General features: G+C 34.3%; 1 protein-coding gene across 1 annotated transcript in view; it reads left to right on the forward strand.

The window, feature by feature from the left end:
- TRHDE (thyrotropin releasing hormone degrading enzyme) overlaps positions 1–17982 on the forward strand; it is a 384591-nt gene extending 366609 nt beyond the window's left edge. Inside the window, exons 16-19 of the mRNA XM_078449668.2 lie at positions 4315–4482; positions 5002–5142; positions 7751–7832; positions 13331–17982. Of these exons, the coding sequence (XP_078305794.1) occupies positions 4315–4482; positions 5002–5142; positions 7751–7832; positions 13331–13474 (535 nt within the window). The 3' untranslated portion in view covers positions 13475–17982. The remainder of the gene's footprint in view (positions 1–4314; positions 4483–5001; positions 5143–7750; positions 7833–13330) is intronic.
- Positions 17983–18539: the final 557 nt, after the last annotated feature.

The following is an 18539-nucleotide window of genomic DNA, read 5'->3' on the forward strand; positions in this document are numbered from 1 at the left end:
AATTTGAAATATATGAATTAAGAAAAGAAAGACTAGTTATCTATAATTCCCCAACCCAAAAGCAAATATTAATAGTCTCTTTATTTTTCTTTTAGTTTTTTTTTTTTTAATATTTTATTTATTCTTGAGAGAAAGAGAGACAGAGCATGAATGAGGGAGGGGCACAGCAGGAGAGGGAGACACAGAATCTGAAGCAGACTCCAGGCTCTGAGCTGTCAGCACAGAGCCCGACGTGGGGCTCGAATTCACAAGCCATGAGATCATGACCTGAGCCGAAATTGGACGCTCAACCGACTGAGCCACCCAGGCGCCCCATTTTCTTTTAGTTTTTTTAATCTAATGTACACATTATTTTTTTTTAATTAAAGTTGTGGTATTATATATGTATTATACTCATCCTTAATAATATATTTCATTATATTAAATAATGTATTTTACCATATTATTAAATATTACTCTATAATATATTATTCTTAGTAACTATTTATATCTTAATTTAAACCAGTCCCTTATTGTTATTTTAGGTATGTCCTGATGTTTAATTTTTTTTAAGTTTAGTCATTTATTTGAGAGAGAGAGAGAGAGCACACGGGAGTGCAAACTGGGGAGTGGCAGAGAGAGAGAGGGAGAGAGAGAATCTCAAGCAGGCTTTGCACTGTCAGCGCAGAGCCACATGTGGGTCTCAATCCCAGGAACCTTGAGACCATGACCTGAGCCAAATCAAGCGTAGATGCTTAACCTACTGAGCCACCCAGGTGCCCCTGATTTCTTACCTTAAAAAAACAATGTAGCAGAGAAAACTTTTAGAGCAAAATCTTTGGAAATTTTTCTAATTATTTATCTTACTTTATCAACCTACTTCACAATTTTCCATTTAATAATTAAAATTCCAATTTACTAAGATTTAAAATACCAGTCTCATTCCACCATCATTATTTAACTCAGTAAAAAAAAAAAAATCTTATAAAAGTTGCATGCCTCTATTTTTCCACCTACTTAATTGTTTTAACTCCTACCCCAAAGCATTTTGTTTCTGTGCATTTGCTTTTGGCAAAGTAAAAAAGGTTAAACATATCACCAAAATACAAAATAGATTATTTCAAGGTGATACTTTTTAGGCTTTTAGAATTTTTATGCTTTCAAAACTTGTACTGTACAAATGAACTCCGTCATGATCCTGTTTAAAATGAGAATAGAAAAAAAATATGGTGTAAGTTATACTAATTAGGTAATAATTTCTGCAATGTTATATCCTAGAAAAGATAAAGACACTTTTGGCTAAGGCTTACTCTGTTCATCTCTTACAAAGGCAGCTAGAGAGACTAGGCCTGCTCCTCTCTATGTATACCACACATACAGAAAAACAAGCACAGCTTTCCTTCTCAGATAATAAAATTCCATTAAAATATTTGCTTCTGAGGAAGCAGTTAAAAATAAATGACTGTGGGATATTCACATGCTGACAGACAATTTCCATGATCACGAAAAGGATCCCTGTCTCCCTGCAAGCCTGGTATGAAGGATCTCACAAAACTCATTTGTACTGCTCATAACTATGGGTTCTGTGGGGTTTTCAGCCTATGCTTTCCAAACAAATGAGCTTCTCCATTTGTTCCTAATGACTTTGGTTTATACAAAGAGATCTTAAACTGTCCCCAGAGCAATCATTTTGCTAAAATGCTATTAGAACATCTTTACAAATTTAGCAACAAAGGGGGCTTCATTAACAATGGAAATCATTGGGAACCAAGGCCCTTAGTAAATTCAAGTCTCACCAGTCTTGTTTTTATCTTCAGTGATGAGTACAATAATCTTGTGAACTATACCTTGACTCCTTATCTGGTGGGTGGGTAAGGAAGATAGGGAGCCGATGCTGTGGGGAGAGATGCTGGAAAAACCAGAGCGGTATTCTGTGGTTAATCAGCTCTGTCCTTCCTCTTGGAAGGAGCCTTGTGAACCTTAAGCAATGCATATGCCTAGCAGCTGCTAATAGAGCCATTTTTTTTTCCTGAGAGGTTGGGGATTTGCAGCTGAAACTGAGCACTGTTTTTCAATGGACCATCAACAGGGTTTAGATTATATATGTAAACATATGTGTGTCTCATTTTCATAGTAATCAAATTTGATACATCTGCTGTGCATGGAAGGACAGCTGCTGGCAAGCCTGAAAGTTGACCTGCAGCTTCTGGCAGAACAAACCCAAATTATGGGGTCTTTCTCTTGGTTTGCGTCTGCAGCTTCAGATACAGAACCTGCCCCTATTCTGGGCAGCTTTGCTTTTAAAGACCTCCTTTGCGACAGACAACTTTCATTAGATTCCTTCAGGGTGATCTGTCTGTCGTTATATTCAACGCTTTATTGCTGAGTGCCCTTTTAAGATTTTTTTTCCTCCTTGCTCTGTGTATGACCAGATTGCCATACAGCAGCTCCTTAAGTACCCCACTAGCCTATGCCTTTATAGTCACCCAGAGGCTGCATTTTAACAAGTATCACTTCAGTGCTGGCTAACAGAATGGATACTTACAGTTGGAAATCCACTCTTGCCAACGTATTTCTCAAAGATGACTGATCAAACTGTGTTTTAAAAATTAATTAAAAAAGAGGTTAGAGGTGACAGTGTGGCTAGTTCAGCGCCGAGAGAATTATTGGTTGATTTAGAGAAAGACTAGGTTTCTTAACGTTCTTATTATAGTTAGTAAAGATGGGTATAATGTATCTATCATGATTACATGCGGTGGCAGTGAGTTCTGAAGCTCTTTGCTGGTTTCTTCTGATGTTTGTGTTCCTTTTGGTTCTTTAAAAACAAAACAACCAAACAAAGTGCTTGCCTTCTAATGCCACAAAGAAAAAAATCTCCAGACAGCAAGGTTAAAATAACTTTTCTCCAAACACTCCAAATTACGTGTTGAAAGAGACAGAATGATATAGTTTTAGCTATCTGGGAACAATTAATTTTGTATGATACTTCTAGCAAATCTAAACATATGGTGTCCTGATACACAATCTTCAATATTCTGATTGGAGCCCTACTTAGCTGCTTAACAGAATAAGATTAAGCTTATCTTACTGGTAGTCATTCAGGCACTTCCTCCTGTTTTCCAAATACTCCTTCAACCATAGCTGTGTTTTAACCATCAAGGTCCTAAATATTTATTTATTTAAAATTTTTTTTGTGTGTGTTTATTTATTTTTGAAGAGGACAGAAGCAGAGCATGAGCAGGGAAAGAACAGAGAGGGAGGGAGACACAGATACCAAAGCAGGCTCTAGGCTCTGAGCTGTCAGCACAGAGCCTGACATGGGGCCTGAACTCACAAACTGTGAGGTCATGACCTGAGCCAAAGTTGGATGCTTAACCGACTGAGCCACCCAGGCAACCAAAGGTCCTAAATCTTTAGAAGAGATTGTTTTATCTTGCTATCCAGAGAAAACACTTCTTATTAGCCACATTCAAATTATAAGTGAGAAATGTAAATAATAGATCACTGAATGTGACACAAAGCAGAAATGCATTTTTAACTTTTTGTAAATATTGGAGTGATCTATCAGAGAATTCGGTTTTTAAAATGTGAGGTATACTCTGAGACTTGAAAGAACAATATTTAGTAAAAAATAGCTATGGTAAAGTAAACATGAACATTTACAGTTTATAAATGGCCAAGACTAATTAAATCCACTCAGTTTCCCACTGCAATATTTATTTTGAAGTCAAAGTCAAAATTTAGTCTACTTTTATAGTTACTTTTATAAATGTAAGGAAAAAGAAATTTCTACTTTCTTAAAATTTACTACTTATATCTGTTTACTACCTGTATTGATAATCTTCTGGATTCCAAAACTTGAAGAGCTCTTTGAGAAAAATAATTTTAGAGAGACTTGTCTAAGAATTTAGGACAAAGTGTTTGTTTTAATCAAATTAGTCCCTTCAACCTGGGCTTTCTTGTCATTCTTGGGTCTACCAATTATGACAGCACGATCATTGGTTGATAAGTATATTACTGTTTGTGGAAATACAAAGCATCCTCTTTGCACTGTTTTTTTAAGCATTTGTGTTCTGGTTTTTGTTTAAATAGAGTATCAAGAGTGGAAACAAAAATTGCATTTAAAACTACCATTACATAAAGTACGTTATTTTATTCACTCACTTGCCAATATTTTTGAATACTGTTACTATATAATATCATTCTCTTTCAGGTAGAAACTAATTAGCAAAATCATCTTTTTAAAAATTGACTGTAGTAAAGCAACATCTGTCTTTAGTTTAAATGCTATGAAGCTTTTCATTAACAGAAAACCACCATGGGTTGCTTCTTTAGAATACCACTAAATGTTAGAGACATCGTCTACTGTACAGGAGTCTCACTATTAGATGAGGATGTCTGGGAATTCATCTGGATGAAATTCCACTCTACCACAGCAGTTTCTGAGAAGAAAATATTATTGGAAGCCTTAACTTGCAGTGATGATAGGAACTTATTAAACAGGTGGGTCAATTGATTTTCTAAATCTATTTGTGTAATAAAAGTACTCTCTATTAACCAACCTATTGTGAATTTGATTGTGTTTCCTTGAGTATATTGTAGTTACTCTAAAATATACTTTCTACAGCTAAGGAAAACGGCCATGTTGACTTGACTAAAGCTAGTTGAATTGAAAGATATACCTCTGTTTCTACCTAAACAGTAAGACAGTGTTTCATTATAAAAGGAAATGTTTACTATAAAGATTTTTAAAACTAAGTTTAGGTCATTAAAAGAGAATTGTAATTTTCCACCTGCAAGATTTTTTCAGAATTTAATTAACAAGTTAATTAAAATATTATGAACTTGCTTTTCCCCCTTCTATAAACAGAAAGTTGTTCTATTGATAAATTGTGTTGGTAAAGTCTAAACTGGTCTATTCTTTTGAAATATATGACAAATTAATGCATATAATTTTTTGAAGTTTTATAAAAATGCTTAAGTTATTGGGCTAAGAGTTTTCCTACAATTCTATCTTTAAAGGCTTCTGAATCTATCACTAAATTCTGAGGTGGTGTTGGATCAAGATGCAATTGATGTGATAATCCATGTCGCTCGAAATCCACATGGCCGAGACCTTGCCTGGAAGTTTTTTAGAGACAAATGGAAGATATTAAATACCAGGTAGAAATAAGAGTTCATTGGTACTTGAGTGAGTAAATTAGAGGTGATATATGAGACATAAAGACCCGACTTTTTGTGTTAAAACCAAGGCTTAGATAATAGAATTAGATTTTAAAATAGTCAACTAATATGGGTGTTGCCACTTCTGGGAAACTCAGAATTATTTTAACAATTCTATAGCATTATTCATGTTTTGAAGATTAAAAACTGCGATTATATATAGAAATGTGGGACTAAAAAGGTTTAGCAGTACAGTTTTTGTGGAAACTCTGTTAAACTGTCTAAGGTTGAAGAAATATCATAAAACTTCTATATTCTGAATGTGTTATGGAAAAAATGATTTATAAATCAGATACAATTATTATTTATATAACAAGAAAACTTTACTGCTGTAGAATTGTTTTAAGTTTCCTTTATTTTTTTAAAGTTTTTTTTAATTGTTTATTTGTTTTGAGAGAGAGCAAGCGAAGGTGTGCACAAGTGGGGAAGGGGTAGAGAGAGAGGGAGAGAGAGAGAGAGAGAGAGAGAGAGAGAGAGAGAGAATCCCAAGGAGGCTCCACACTGTTAGCACAGAGTCTGATGTGGGGCTCAATCTCACCAACCGAGAGATCATGACCTGAGCCTAATTCAAGAGTAAGAAGCTTAATTGACAGCCGCCCCTGTTTGAGTTTCCTTTAAATATAAATACCATCAACACCTGAAATGAAACCATGATTTGAATCATTGTATAGTTCTAGGTGCAGTAGAATTCATTCCTGAGACATCTTGTTTCATGGTGAGAATTCTTCAGCCTCAATTTAAGAAAATATTTCATTATGTACTTAAATATATTGTAATGAATGTTGATTTATTACTCTGACAATCTGTATGGCATTTTGAAATTTAATTTATTAAAGGGCATGTAGATGCCACATGTTTTCAAACTTAAATGTCCTCATACAGTAAGCAGACCTATTGTTTTCTATCTCTTAAAAATTGGTGTGTAAACTTTGTTTTTAACAAACAACTTTATCAGTTGCCCTTGTATAAATAGTTCAATTTGAATGAATGTATCCTATTAAAACACATTTTTATCTACAGATATTTCATTGTCAGAAAGCACTAATATTCCTAGAAGACACACTGACTTTTTTGTATTTGCAGCTCAGAAATTGGAATGATTGGAAGATTAGAACTTGCTTTGCTGTCATGCATATAATGTAGTGAATAATCAGACAGAAAGCGAAATTAGTATATACAAGCAGTTCACTTTAAGGAGTATCAAATATCTGCCAATACACAATTTCTTTAGGGAGTGGTTTTGTATATCAGAGTTCAGCATGGTAGATGTATAGTTTAGTCCCTACGAAAAAACATTTGGTTCTTGATATGTTTATTTTGTCTCACTGAGAGTCCCTGATCTCTAACTTAAAGATAGAAACTTTGAGATTTCAACATACCTACAGATATGGAAGTGTTGAAAAATAGGATTTTCTTCATCCCTACTCTTCTATCGATCCTAGAACACTGGAATTCATGGAGGCACTGTCCAAGATGCTCCTTATTTCCTGTGCTAAAGATTCTCCCTGGCTTTTGTTGCCATCTACTCTAATGGTTTCAGTCACTCCCAAATCTATATCTCTTACTGAGACATTTCACCTAAGCTTCACCCTATGATAAGAGAGTTGTCTGTTTGGACCTGCTGCTGAGGTGTACCTGCAAAGCTAAACCCATCATTTTCCTCCTGTCTTCATTTCCTCAGTAAATAATCCACCAATTAATCAAGCCAGACACTTGGAAAACTACATATACTCCCCACTTTTCCTTGCCATCTGTAACAATTAGGCTTAAGATATTGTCAATTTAACAAGTCCTAAAAGATAACCTGTGATAGGTATCCTTAGCACAATAGAGATCAGTAAAATGAGAAACCCTTCCAACACACTGACACAAATTGTTCCTTTCTATAGGTCAAGAGTCAGGAATTTATATCTGTGGTACAAGGATTATGCAATCCAAATAAACAACTCAAAATTTTAATTTAATGCCTACATGAAAAAAATGCTAATATTTTGGGAGCATTTCAAAGAAATTTGGCTCAGTTTTTAAGCATGAAAAAGGAGAATGTCAATGTCAGTTGTAACTGACCAGACCAAAGGATCTGTGTGACATACTAATAATGCCCAAGTTTATCTTACAGTCCCGTTTCCTTTTTTGGGATTTTTGTTTTCTTATAGTAAACTAGGTTACTTTAAGTTGAAAGTTTTAAAAAATTTCTTCCTTAGTCCTTAGATTGAAAATATAATAATAATTACTAAATCTAATTTTAAGTTCTTTTTTTTGTTTTGTTTTTGTTTTTGTTTACTACAATTTGGACCTCTCTAAAATACTTTGAGCCAAATCAGATGAGCATCTGATTGAGCATCTGATGGTGCCCCACAGCCATATCTCTATTCACCTCCCTTGCTACCCAGAGAAATGACTTTGAAATGTTTAGAGATCTTAATGGCAATAAGATAACATTAGTCAAATGGAGCCTTTGAAAAGTATTCTAAAAAAATCTTTAGAGTAATATTTCTTAAATTACTGCCTATATTAACATAAAGCCTTTTTTTTTTCATCTTTCCAGGTATGGGGAGGCATTATTTATGAATTCTAAACTCATTAGTGGAGTTACAGAATTTCTTAATACTGAAAGTGAACTCAAAGAGGTAAATATTTTAATATGAGTTCTAATGCTTTTCTTTTATAAACATATGAAGGCATACATTTATTTTTTCAACAGATTCATATCCATTTCTTTAAAACACACACACACACATACATGCTAAAGACTTTACTCAATTCATTATTTGCAAACGTAATTCTATTATATTAAACATTAAATGCCTTCGAGAAATGTTTAAATGTAATGTTTCCCAAACTGGGGGACTCTACTCCAGAAATCTTTGATCCAATCAGTTGAGGAACAACCCAGTTTAGAAATAACAAAACTATCCTGTCACAATGACTCAGTATTTAGATACAAAGGATCAAGGCTGGTGTTAAGGTACAGAACTTGGGTCTCACTGCTTTGTGGACAGGCCTATACAGGAAGTAGATAACTGGATGTGATAATAATGCTTCATGCTATCTAGTCTGTTCAATAAAATGAATTCATATGTGTGACAGAGAATGTGTCTGACAATATATCTTGAGATTAATAGCTTAAAATTCTGCTTGATATGATTACACATGAATTTCACTGATGAAAATAAACAATTTTTTAAAGGATTAGTGTCCAGTTTGGAGTGTATCTAATGTTTCCTTCCTTTTTTATCTGGTTTATTTCTATGGAAATTTAAATCAGCTATTTTTTTTTTTTTTTGACCATTAACTCACATTTGTAACACAGAGGGGTGGAAAGTGGGGAGGAATAAATATGTAGGAGGGAGCAAAAAATATAGATACTTTGAAATTATTCAGATGAGCTGGGCTTCGACCATTTTTCACTTTTTCGCCCATTGCGCAACTCCGTTGTAAAATATAGCTGAGATTTGGCATTGAGAATCATAGCTTCCTCAGCTCTCACTGACAGAACGCCTGAGGCTATGACCCAGAGATAATCATATTGAGCAGCATTTCCCCAGAAGCATCAACCCTGGCACCATCCGTAACATCTTCTAATATTGCCCAATGTTGTATGATTGTCCCCTATTCACTCACTTGGATCCCTGCAACACTAGGAGCTAAGCTAAGTCTCTGATTGTAATGATTTGAAATTCAATTTTTATCCTTGCTATGTGTTCCCAACCCTAAAGGATTTGGTTTTGAAAGCCGTAGCACATGTTTTACTATATTTTTTTTTAATAAAGGAAGCTAAATGGGAAGGACTTCTTTCATACCCATATGAAACAGAAAGAAAGAACGATTGAATGAATGATTGCTTCCAATTTTCTCTGTATTCAAAGGAAGTACTTTTAATTCCTTGATTTTATATTCAATAATTGGTGAGTGAAAGATTCATTTACTCACAACCTGAGAAGTCAAACACAGAAGTGAAAAATCTCTTCCACCCTTTCCTTCCCCTAGTCCTTCTCTGTTTTTGCTCCCTTCCTTCTCCTGTCTTCTCTCCTGTCTTTGCCTTTGCCCCTTTCTTGCAGCCTTTCACCTGTTCCCTCTCCCACTTCTTCCTCAAACTATCTTTCATAATTCCCTTGCTTCAGTAATACCCAGGCCATGAAAAAATATCTTTTTTTTAAGCTTATTTATTTATTTTGAGAGAGAGAGTGAGAGAGAGAGCAGGATAAGGGCAGAGAGAGAGAGAGAGAGAGAGAGAGAGAAAGAATCCCAAGCAGGCTCCATGCTGTTAGCACAGAGCCTGACACAAAGCTTGAACCCACAAACCATAAGATCATGACCTGAGCCAAAAATCAAGGGTCAGTCACTTAACCCACTGAGCCACCCACGTACTCTGAGAAAACATCTTTTAAATGGATATTAATTTGGGGCTCCTGGGTGGCTCAGTTGGTTGGGCATCTGACTTTGGCTCAGGTCATGATCTCATGGTTTGGGATTATGAGCCCCGCATCAGGCTCTGTGCTGACAGCTCAGAGCCTGGAACCTGCTTCAGATTCTGTGTCTCCCTCTCTCTCTGACCCTCCCCCACTCATGTGCTCACTCTCTCTCTCTCTCTCTCTCTCAAAAATAAAAAACATTAAAAAATTTAATAAAAAATAAATGGATATTAATTTGATGTTATCATATGCCGACCACTTTGTTTTATTTATTTCACACATGGATTTCATATTTTTCCATTTGATTTAATTGCTATTTGAAATGTCCCAAGATACCCCTATAATGAAAGGTGCAGTTTCAAAACTGAAACTAAATTGTGGCTTTTATTCCATTATCCAGCAAGCAGCTAACTTCACAATACTGTCCATGGCATAAGCAACGAATCCCTTCACCATCTAGCTACTCGTGCTGACTTTCTAGTTGGACAACTGCTGCCTGAGGCTTTTCCAGAGTTTCATTATCTAATCATTGTGTTTAAGATTGGGGACCACTGTTGTTGAGTGGTATGGGGGTTTACTTTGTATTGTTAATAACCCCCTTTCATTAAAATAAAAGGGGTTAGGAAATTCCAGACTCATCCTCTCATAACCAATGAGCCTCAGAAACAGAAAACCCAATATGCTCCCTTTGGATAGGGTATATTCTTATTTTCAAGAGTATCTAGATCAAAAGGGAATCAGCATCTTTATGAATTCTGAAAACTCAGTTGAGATTTTAATGATCCCCATCAGCCTTAGGGGCATTCAGTAAAGAAATGTGTATTGTCCCGAACTCCCTTCCCCAAAACTGCATTCTCGTACCTGACACTGGCAATTTCCTTCTAATTACATGGCTCCAGCAATTTGAACAATATTTCTCCATGAAACAGTGTGTTATTTCCTTAATTTTAAACTAATGGAAGTACAACCTGAGGGAGCCACGGAGGCCCTTGACAGTTTTTCATACTAATGTCTGTTAAGCAATTCTCTCCAGCACTCGTTTTTCTGCCTTTTTGAACCTAATCTACAACACGGCTGGGGAAGAACATAGATCCTGTGCATCACAGACACCCCACTTACAGTTTTAATGTTGAAAATATGAACCTCATAATAGGGCAATAGCTACTTCAATTCATTTATATAGTCACTGAGAGTATATTATGTTGTGTAATTTACTCTCCAAATAATTTATTTCGTGATGCTTAGGGTCTAGGTTACCCTAAAATAAGAGGTTTTTTAATATTAAAATGTTTTCTAATAGAGAAATTAACAAACCTGTCTAGAAATTTTAGGCTAAGAACGGGAAGCACAAACAATGCTGACATGTTACTAAATGCTATTTTATAAAAATGTCTAAACTTGCAACATTTTCAAATAAAAGCACAAGATGGCATAAATATTTAGGAAACACAACAATAAAAGCTAATAACAGCAGAAAATCTACCAAAGAGCTGCAGAAAGAAGCAAACTGGAATGCCAAGTGCCTTCCATCTACCCCAGGCCCTATAAAGTCAGGCAGGAGTCTGGAAGGTGCTATCATCACACCCCAGGTCCGGTTAGATGGCTGTTCTCACCATGCGTTTGTCAGAAAGGCTGTGGAAGAATATGGGTATGAGATCAATTTATGCCAGCTATGGAGAGTTGGGCCTTATGTGTTCTGATGAATAAGCTACTCCTAAGATTCAGATGAGTTACCTCAGGCTCTCTGAGCTCGTGAAGGAAGTTATTTAATGCACTTAAATAGTGATTTAGGAAATGAATCCCTGGGGACCCACCACTTAACATTTTTTTATTGATAGTTCTTTTGCAGGGTAATCTGACCTACTCTTTGTGTCAATAACTCATTCATATTCAAACCCATAGTTTGTCTTTGAGGAGGACTTAAGAGTTTTACTTCATGTGTTCAGGCTGTCTTGCCGTCTATTTCATCAAGGGGCCAAGAGCATGTTCCACAGAATCAAGGTTGCCAAAGGGTCATTTACCATTATCTGGCATATTTAGTACTGCCTAGGAAAGTATGTAATAGCACAGAATATATTTCAAGAGGAGTAGATAATTTTTTTCCTGATTGACATATACTACGTAAATAATACCACTGTAATATACATATGTAATATGCATGGCAATATACATATTTTTATAATAAAATATAATTCAAAACAGACCATGATGTATTATTTGTTGCTTTAGAAATATTGACTGAATGAGTCCAAACACATCAATACAAATGAATTATTGGATTAATCAGTTAAAGTTTAAAAATATGATTCAAATGTTTATATTCAACTTCCTTTGAAGATATGTGTGAGCATGTTACAGGCATATATATATATATATATATATATATAGAAGATATTCAATGAATTCCAATGTCTTCCCTTCTTCTGCTTAGTATGTGTAAATTTGGTAAAATGTCAAATCAGTTTTAAGGGTAGCATCAACAAATCTTTGTTATATGTTGGATATTTTACATGTTGGTTATAAAAGCATAGTGATTGTGAAGTCTTATAAAGGACATAGCTCTGAGATATGGCTACCTACTGCTAATGCTGCAGGGGCACAAGGCTTTGTAGGAAAGTAGAGGATAAACTTTGAGAAAACCCATCGTATCAGGTAATCAAAGTAATGCTGTCATAAACAAACCAAACTACCAGCGAACCACTTTCTAGATTAACGCAGAAAGATATTAAAAAGTCCATTTTAATTGCATCCTCCCCACCCCATATCTCCCTGTCCCTGAGTCAATCTTGATGCACTACATTTCCCTCCTGGCATATCTTCCATGTGGCACCCACCATGTGATGAATCACACCCCACACTAATTACACCACATAATGTTTCTGTGCTGCAAGTTGATTTTTCACATTCGCCTATTAGCATTGCGATTGTTGGTTGGTTGCCAGTTTTTTAAGATATATAAAACAGAAAGAAAAACTGCTAGTATTTAATCTTGAAATAAAATCCCTAAACATCCCCAGAATATGTGAACTCTCTAGAGAAAATCTTTCCATGAAAAGAAGAACAATGCATTTTAAAATTATAACATTTTAATTAAATGCTCAACGTCTCTAGCTAAATGAGTCCACATTCTTGCTTCATTCCTTCTAAGTTGAGTTACTCAGGTGATTGCAATGTCATTAACCGTCCAGTTTTCATATAGCATCATTAGTTTTTTCCACTAGCTGATAACTGGTAATCCCTTGCCACCAAAGATAATGTCAAGCCCTTACACTGTTTATTTGGGGGAAAATAAGGAATAGTTTTATCTCTACCAACAAAGAGTGAACTTTAACCCTCATATTCAGTTTTTAAGGCTATTTTGTACCTTGGATATGATTCATAATTAAAACTAGCCTTTGCCACAATCCCCTCAACATATATGAAAATATAAACACATCTCTTTTAATATTTGTCTATGAAACAAGAAGCCGAATTCAGAGCTCTTTGAACTGTAATGTCCACTCTTTTTTCCTTCCAGTTCCAAAAGAAACTACCTCACACCTAATGGATGCTATTTCTTATATTTCATTTTGTTAGTAAGATTGCTTCACGTATTAGGTAGGCCTTCTGTAGGGGTGGTGGCACTTTGTTCCACATACAATCTTGTTTATATATGTTGGCCATGAGTTTCTCTGAGACATGTATGTTTACTACTCTAAAATGTTTCTTTTCAGCTGAAGAACTTCATGAAGAATTACGATGGAGTAGCTGCTGCCTCTTTCTTGAGAGCTGTGGAGACCGTTGAAGCCAATGTGCGCTGGAAAATGCTCTATCAGGATGAGCTCTTCCAGTGGTTGGGAAAAGCTCTGAGACACTAATAGCTCTATTATAACAATTCAACTCAGAATTTTGGGAGAAAACTGCTTTATATGGAATGAGGAAAATATGCTATGTGGAAAATGGCCAGATTTTCAGTGTTAACGTGTGGGAGGACTTTTTTTTTTTTTAATTTTTGGTTTTGGGGGATTTTTTGTTTGTTTCATTCATTCTGTTTTGTTTCTCTACTGGGTGTTCTTCTCTAAAGAAACTCTTGCAAGTGAAACTAGCCATGATTGCTTCAGCTGTACATTCCTTGCTGTACAGGACCAAATATGATAGTGGTGCATGTTGATGTTACAGTCAGTTTGGAAAAACATATTCAGAATATTTTGTGCATGGTTGTGTGGTCCTGCCTGTGTTCAGCATGCTTATTTAAAATGTCCAATGTTGTACGTGAATATCTGTTACATCCAGGATGGGCATTATACAAAAGCACAAAGATTATCTATGACAATCAGTGTTGCGATGAAAGAAAAACTAAAAAGGAATTATATTCTTAGTCCTGGGCGATGTGAGAGGTAAAACAGCCCTTGAAGTGATCAGTGTCACTTATTTCAGCACTTGGATTGTCTTGCAATGATTCCTGTGTTACTAACTCATTTTCTTCGAGTTAAAGCTGTGTGTACGTTTAAAAAGGCATATAGATAGTGTATGCATATGTATATGTACATAGGGAAACCCTGTATGTATATAGTATGTTGCACACTGCACTTGTGCAAAGGATCTCTTCAAAGAAACTTTATCTCTTTTTATAAACTTATGCAAACTTTGAAAAAGCTTAAAAGAATTTATCTCAACGCTATTCTTCATGACAATTTCCTGACTAAATTTCTCAACTGTTATAGATTTTTTCATCTACTTCCTGAACAGTGGTCTATTCTACTACGTGAAAATGAATTCAAACAAAATTTATGTATAAACACTCTTCTAATTCTTTAAAGTGGCAGCCTCGTATCCTAAATATGGATTCTGTCATCATTTTGGTCAAACTTCCCATTGCATCAAACAATTGTGCACACTTAAGAATTCTCAGCGCTGAGAAGGTGTTTCTTTTCCATCTTGTTTGTTTTTCCATCTCATGTTGGGTGGTCCAGAGGGTTGAAAATTCTCTCGTGTGTGTTGGTCTTTGTGTCTGTGTCGATCTAATCCTCCGTTAAGTGACCGCACCTCAAGTACGTCTGATACCATTTAATGACTTTTGATGCCAGTTGTGCCGTCCGTTCCGATGAAAGTCACTTTCCTTGAGCAAAGCTCTTCCTTTGGCATTGACAGCTGTCTTCCGCCAGGGAATTTTAAGTAGCCCTTCTCATGGCTGTGTGTTATGTAACACAAGTGCTTATTTTACATGGCATTCTCACCCAGTAGGCCAGCTCTCCAAACGTTGCTTAGATGCTCCAAAATGAACATATTTTAAGTTGGCCGTTATAAAATACCAGCACAACTACTGGACCTAAGCTAAAAGTTTGTGGACCGCTTTCTATTTTCCTGAGGTTCTCCACTCTTCCACGTCTCCTTGCAAATTATTGAGAAAGAGCTATTCTAATCGTCACTGAACACTGGGAAAAAAAAAATAGGTGTTTTAAAACCAGAGTCATAGATTTATTTTGAGTTTAATAAAAAGTAGCAATTTCCTAATCCATTGAGCAAGTATCACCTAAAATTGAATTTTAGCTTTTTAGCAATTAATATCTATTACTCATACCTAAATTTTTCAGCACTTCATTCAATTAAAACACGTGAATTTTAAATACACTATGTGGATTTAGTGAGACATAGTAATACTTAGCATTAAATCTAAAAGTCGTCCCACCTATCAGAAGTCATGTAATTTAACTAGTACTTACACATATGTAAACTCCATAAGGGACAAGTTCTGAGACATGACAACAATAAATATCACACTGCCGTAAGGGTCCAAAACATGTACTGTATGAGCATTGGATTCATGTAATAGAGATAAATAGATAAAAAATTAGAGGTGGATGTCTTATTTTGTGTCATGAATTATTGAAAATTCTTAGTTGTGACATTCTTTTGAGCGAAATCATATTTCCAGATTTGAGTTAGAAAGGCTTTTATAGTTCTTTTTCCTCCCCACTGTTAATAATCTCAATCCTCTTTCAGTATTTTAGTGGCCTTGAACAACTGATTTAGCTACAATGTCAAATCCTAAATGTGTAAATTATGTGCAATGTTCAATACCTCATAGAATGTTTGTTAAACGGTATAATAGTATCAATGGCATTGAGATGGGATTTCTGTTCTACATATTTTTCAATAATTTGTCCTTTCCAATGTTGAAGATTATATCAGGCTTTAACGTTTTTTAGTTGTTTAAATAAGTAATATTTTCAAAATAATAAAATGACCAATGATATCTCTTGGAATATTCTGTAAAATGTAGTTATAAAATTCTATTTTCTACATAGAGTTTTTATCTTTTTTCTCTTCTTTGTATGCTTTACAAATCCTATATATGCATGAAATAACAAACTGTTGAAAGTGTTCAGTACTTAGGCTTACCATATTACTGTGCCAATATATGTACCACAGCAAAATTTGGTTCCAATTAGACAGGACTAAATTATTTACCATACTGAATATTAAATATCACTAACTAACTTGTAAATAAAAACTTTTCCCCATTTTTACACATTTTTCCTTAAGATTTTCTTAAAATCTTTAAGATGAAAAAAAAAAAGTAGAGAAGCACAACCTCTAAGGTTACTATCTACAATTGTAGGCTTATTCCTGAGTTTCAATAACCAGATTTTAACTGCAGTTTAAACTGACTTTGGTTTATATTATCTCTAAGATAATTTATATTATAGGACTGGGCTTTTTGTGGCAGTACTGTTTACAAATATAACTTTAATATCTTACAAGCTTATTCAGATTAGAATGTATTTATAAATTGAATTTCATTTTCAAAGAGCTTTACACATGCTGTTTAATTTGGCTCCTTTCAAAAACATAATAACTTATGTTAGCCCTGATAGTCTGATGAGAAAACTGAGGTTCAGAGTAGAAATGTGAATCATTTAAAATGATACAGTTGTTATTTGGGGAACAGGCACAGTAACCTTGGGCTTTCAGTGAAACCTTCCTACCACTAAACTAGAAAGGCATTTTTGAAATACTTCTATCCGTTGCATTAGCTGGAGATTTTCCTAATACCAGAAGCAGCATTAAAATATGTGACGAAATATGTCTACAATAATTATATTATTTTTCAAAGTCTGTGTTTCTAATTTGCATGATTCAAACAACTGGGTGATATATTCATCAGCAATTCACTTTAGTCCATACAAGCAGCCCAATATTGTTACAAAAATATGGTTCATTGATTATAGTTTCCTTTTATTATCTTTCAGTGACTACTGTTTAAATATGACTTTAAAATGGTGATAATTTGCTTTATTTTTACACATATTTCTCTGAAAGGCTCTATCTGTAGTAACAGATGGTCAGACCACAGATAAAATGGTTTCCATCTAAATCAGTGAAAATAATATTCGGTAAAATGTTTATAAATCTATGCAGACTGAATTGTGAAAAAATAGTGTTTGTGCCACTGCAGTCCTGGATTAGATGCAGAAAAGGAATTCCTAAAGAAGTTTACAATGATATATTTAATTAAAATCTACTGGCTATTAGAATTTTAAGGATTTTTTTCCTAAGAAATTGAAGACCTAAAATACCTCCATTATTCTCAGGATGACCATGAGGTAACCACATATACATGTGAAAGGAGTAGTAAAAGTTTATAGAATGAGAAATTAAGATTCCTACACCTGTTTTGTTTTCTTCTTTTACTTGAAGTCATGGCCAGGTTGTTATCATTTGACACTGCTAATTATATAGGACAAAATTCAATTTAATTAAATATTTATTGAACACATTTTATTTCACAAAGCACTTTGTGAAGGGAAGGGAGGGAAGAGCAGAATTCACATTACAATAAATGAAACAAACATAAATCATGAACCAATCAGAATAAGAGCAAACATGAAATATAATTACATTCTATCGAAGAAAAACTAAATTATTTTTAGATATAGATAATGCAAGTATTTTTGTACACTAGTTTTCAAAACTTTTAGGGTACTTCTCAATGTTTGGTTTACAGCACTTAGTTGTGTTTTACAGAAAATGTGTAATGTTTAGAAAATATAATAAAACTACATGGTTTAAACTTTATAATTAGGATATCAATTGGGATAGAATTTATCTTTAAGAAAAGTTATTTGAGCAATTTAATAATATCAGTAGGTTACAGGAAGAATGTTTACCCTAGAAAAGTAGTTCAAGTTTTTAAAAATGCTTTTAGCATACTATTGGTATATTCACAATGTGTTAATTTTAAGTTAATCATATATTCTTGAAAGCAGGTTCAACAATTCTTATCAGAGGCAATAATGTATTTGTTCAAATTAGTATGTGGGAACTTTTGAGTACAGAAATGTTCTTATAAAATATTCTAGAATTTTAAATTTTAGTTTAATAAGAGTAACCTTTAGTTCTATTGCTTTGAAGTAATAAGGAATTTTTATTAAAATATTTCATTTATTGTAGTTTTTATTCAGGAAAATACTAACAAAAGGGAACTCCAGAGGCTTTTATTTTCAATTTGATTTTATAAAATTTTATTTCAAAGTTTAAAAAATTTTTAAAGAGTCTTAAGTATAAGCAGTCTTATATAAGTCTTAAGAATAAGCAGTTGGTGAAAATATGTTCTAATTTTAAGTATACTGCATATGTATAAATATATGCATTTTGTTTTATTTATTTATTTATTTATTTATTTATTTATTTATAGAAGGGAAGGGGAGAGGAACATAGGGAGAGAGAGAATCTCAAGCAGGCTTCACGCTCAGGACAGAGCCCAAACGGGGCTTGATTCCACAACCATGGGACCACAACCTGACCCGAAACAAGATTCAGATGCTCAACTGGCTGAGCCACTCAAGCGCCCCTGCATTTTATTTTTAAGATAAGTTTTTCACAAATGGCCCTATTAGCAGGCAGTATGATTTTATTCAGATTTTGGAAACATAGTACATT

This window comes from Panthera onca, chromosome B4, assembly GCF_046562875.1.
Source record: "Panthera onca isolate mPanOnc1 chromosome B4, mPanOnc1 haplotype 2, whole genome shotgun sequence".
NCBI lineage: Eukaryota > Metazoa > Chordata > Mammalia > Carnivora > Felidae > Panthera > Panthera onca.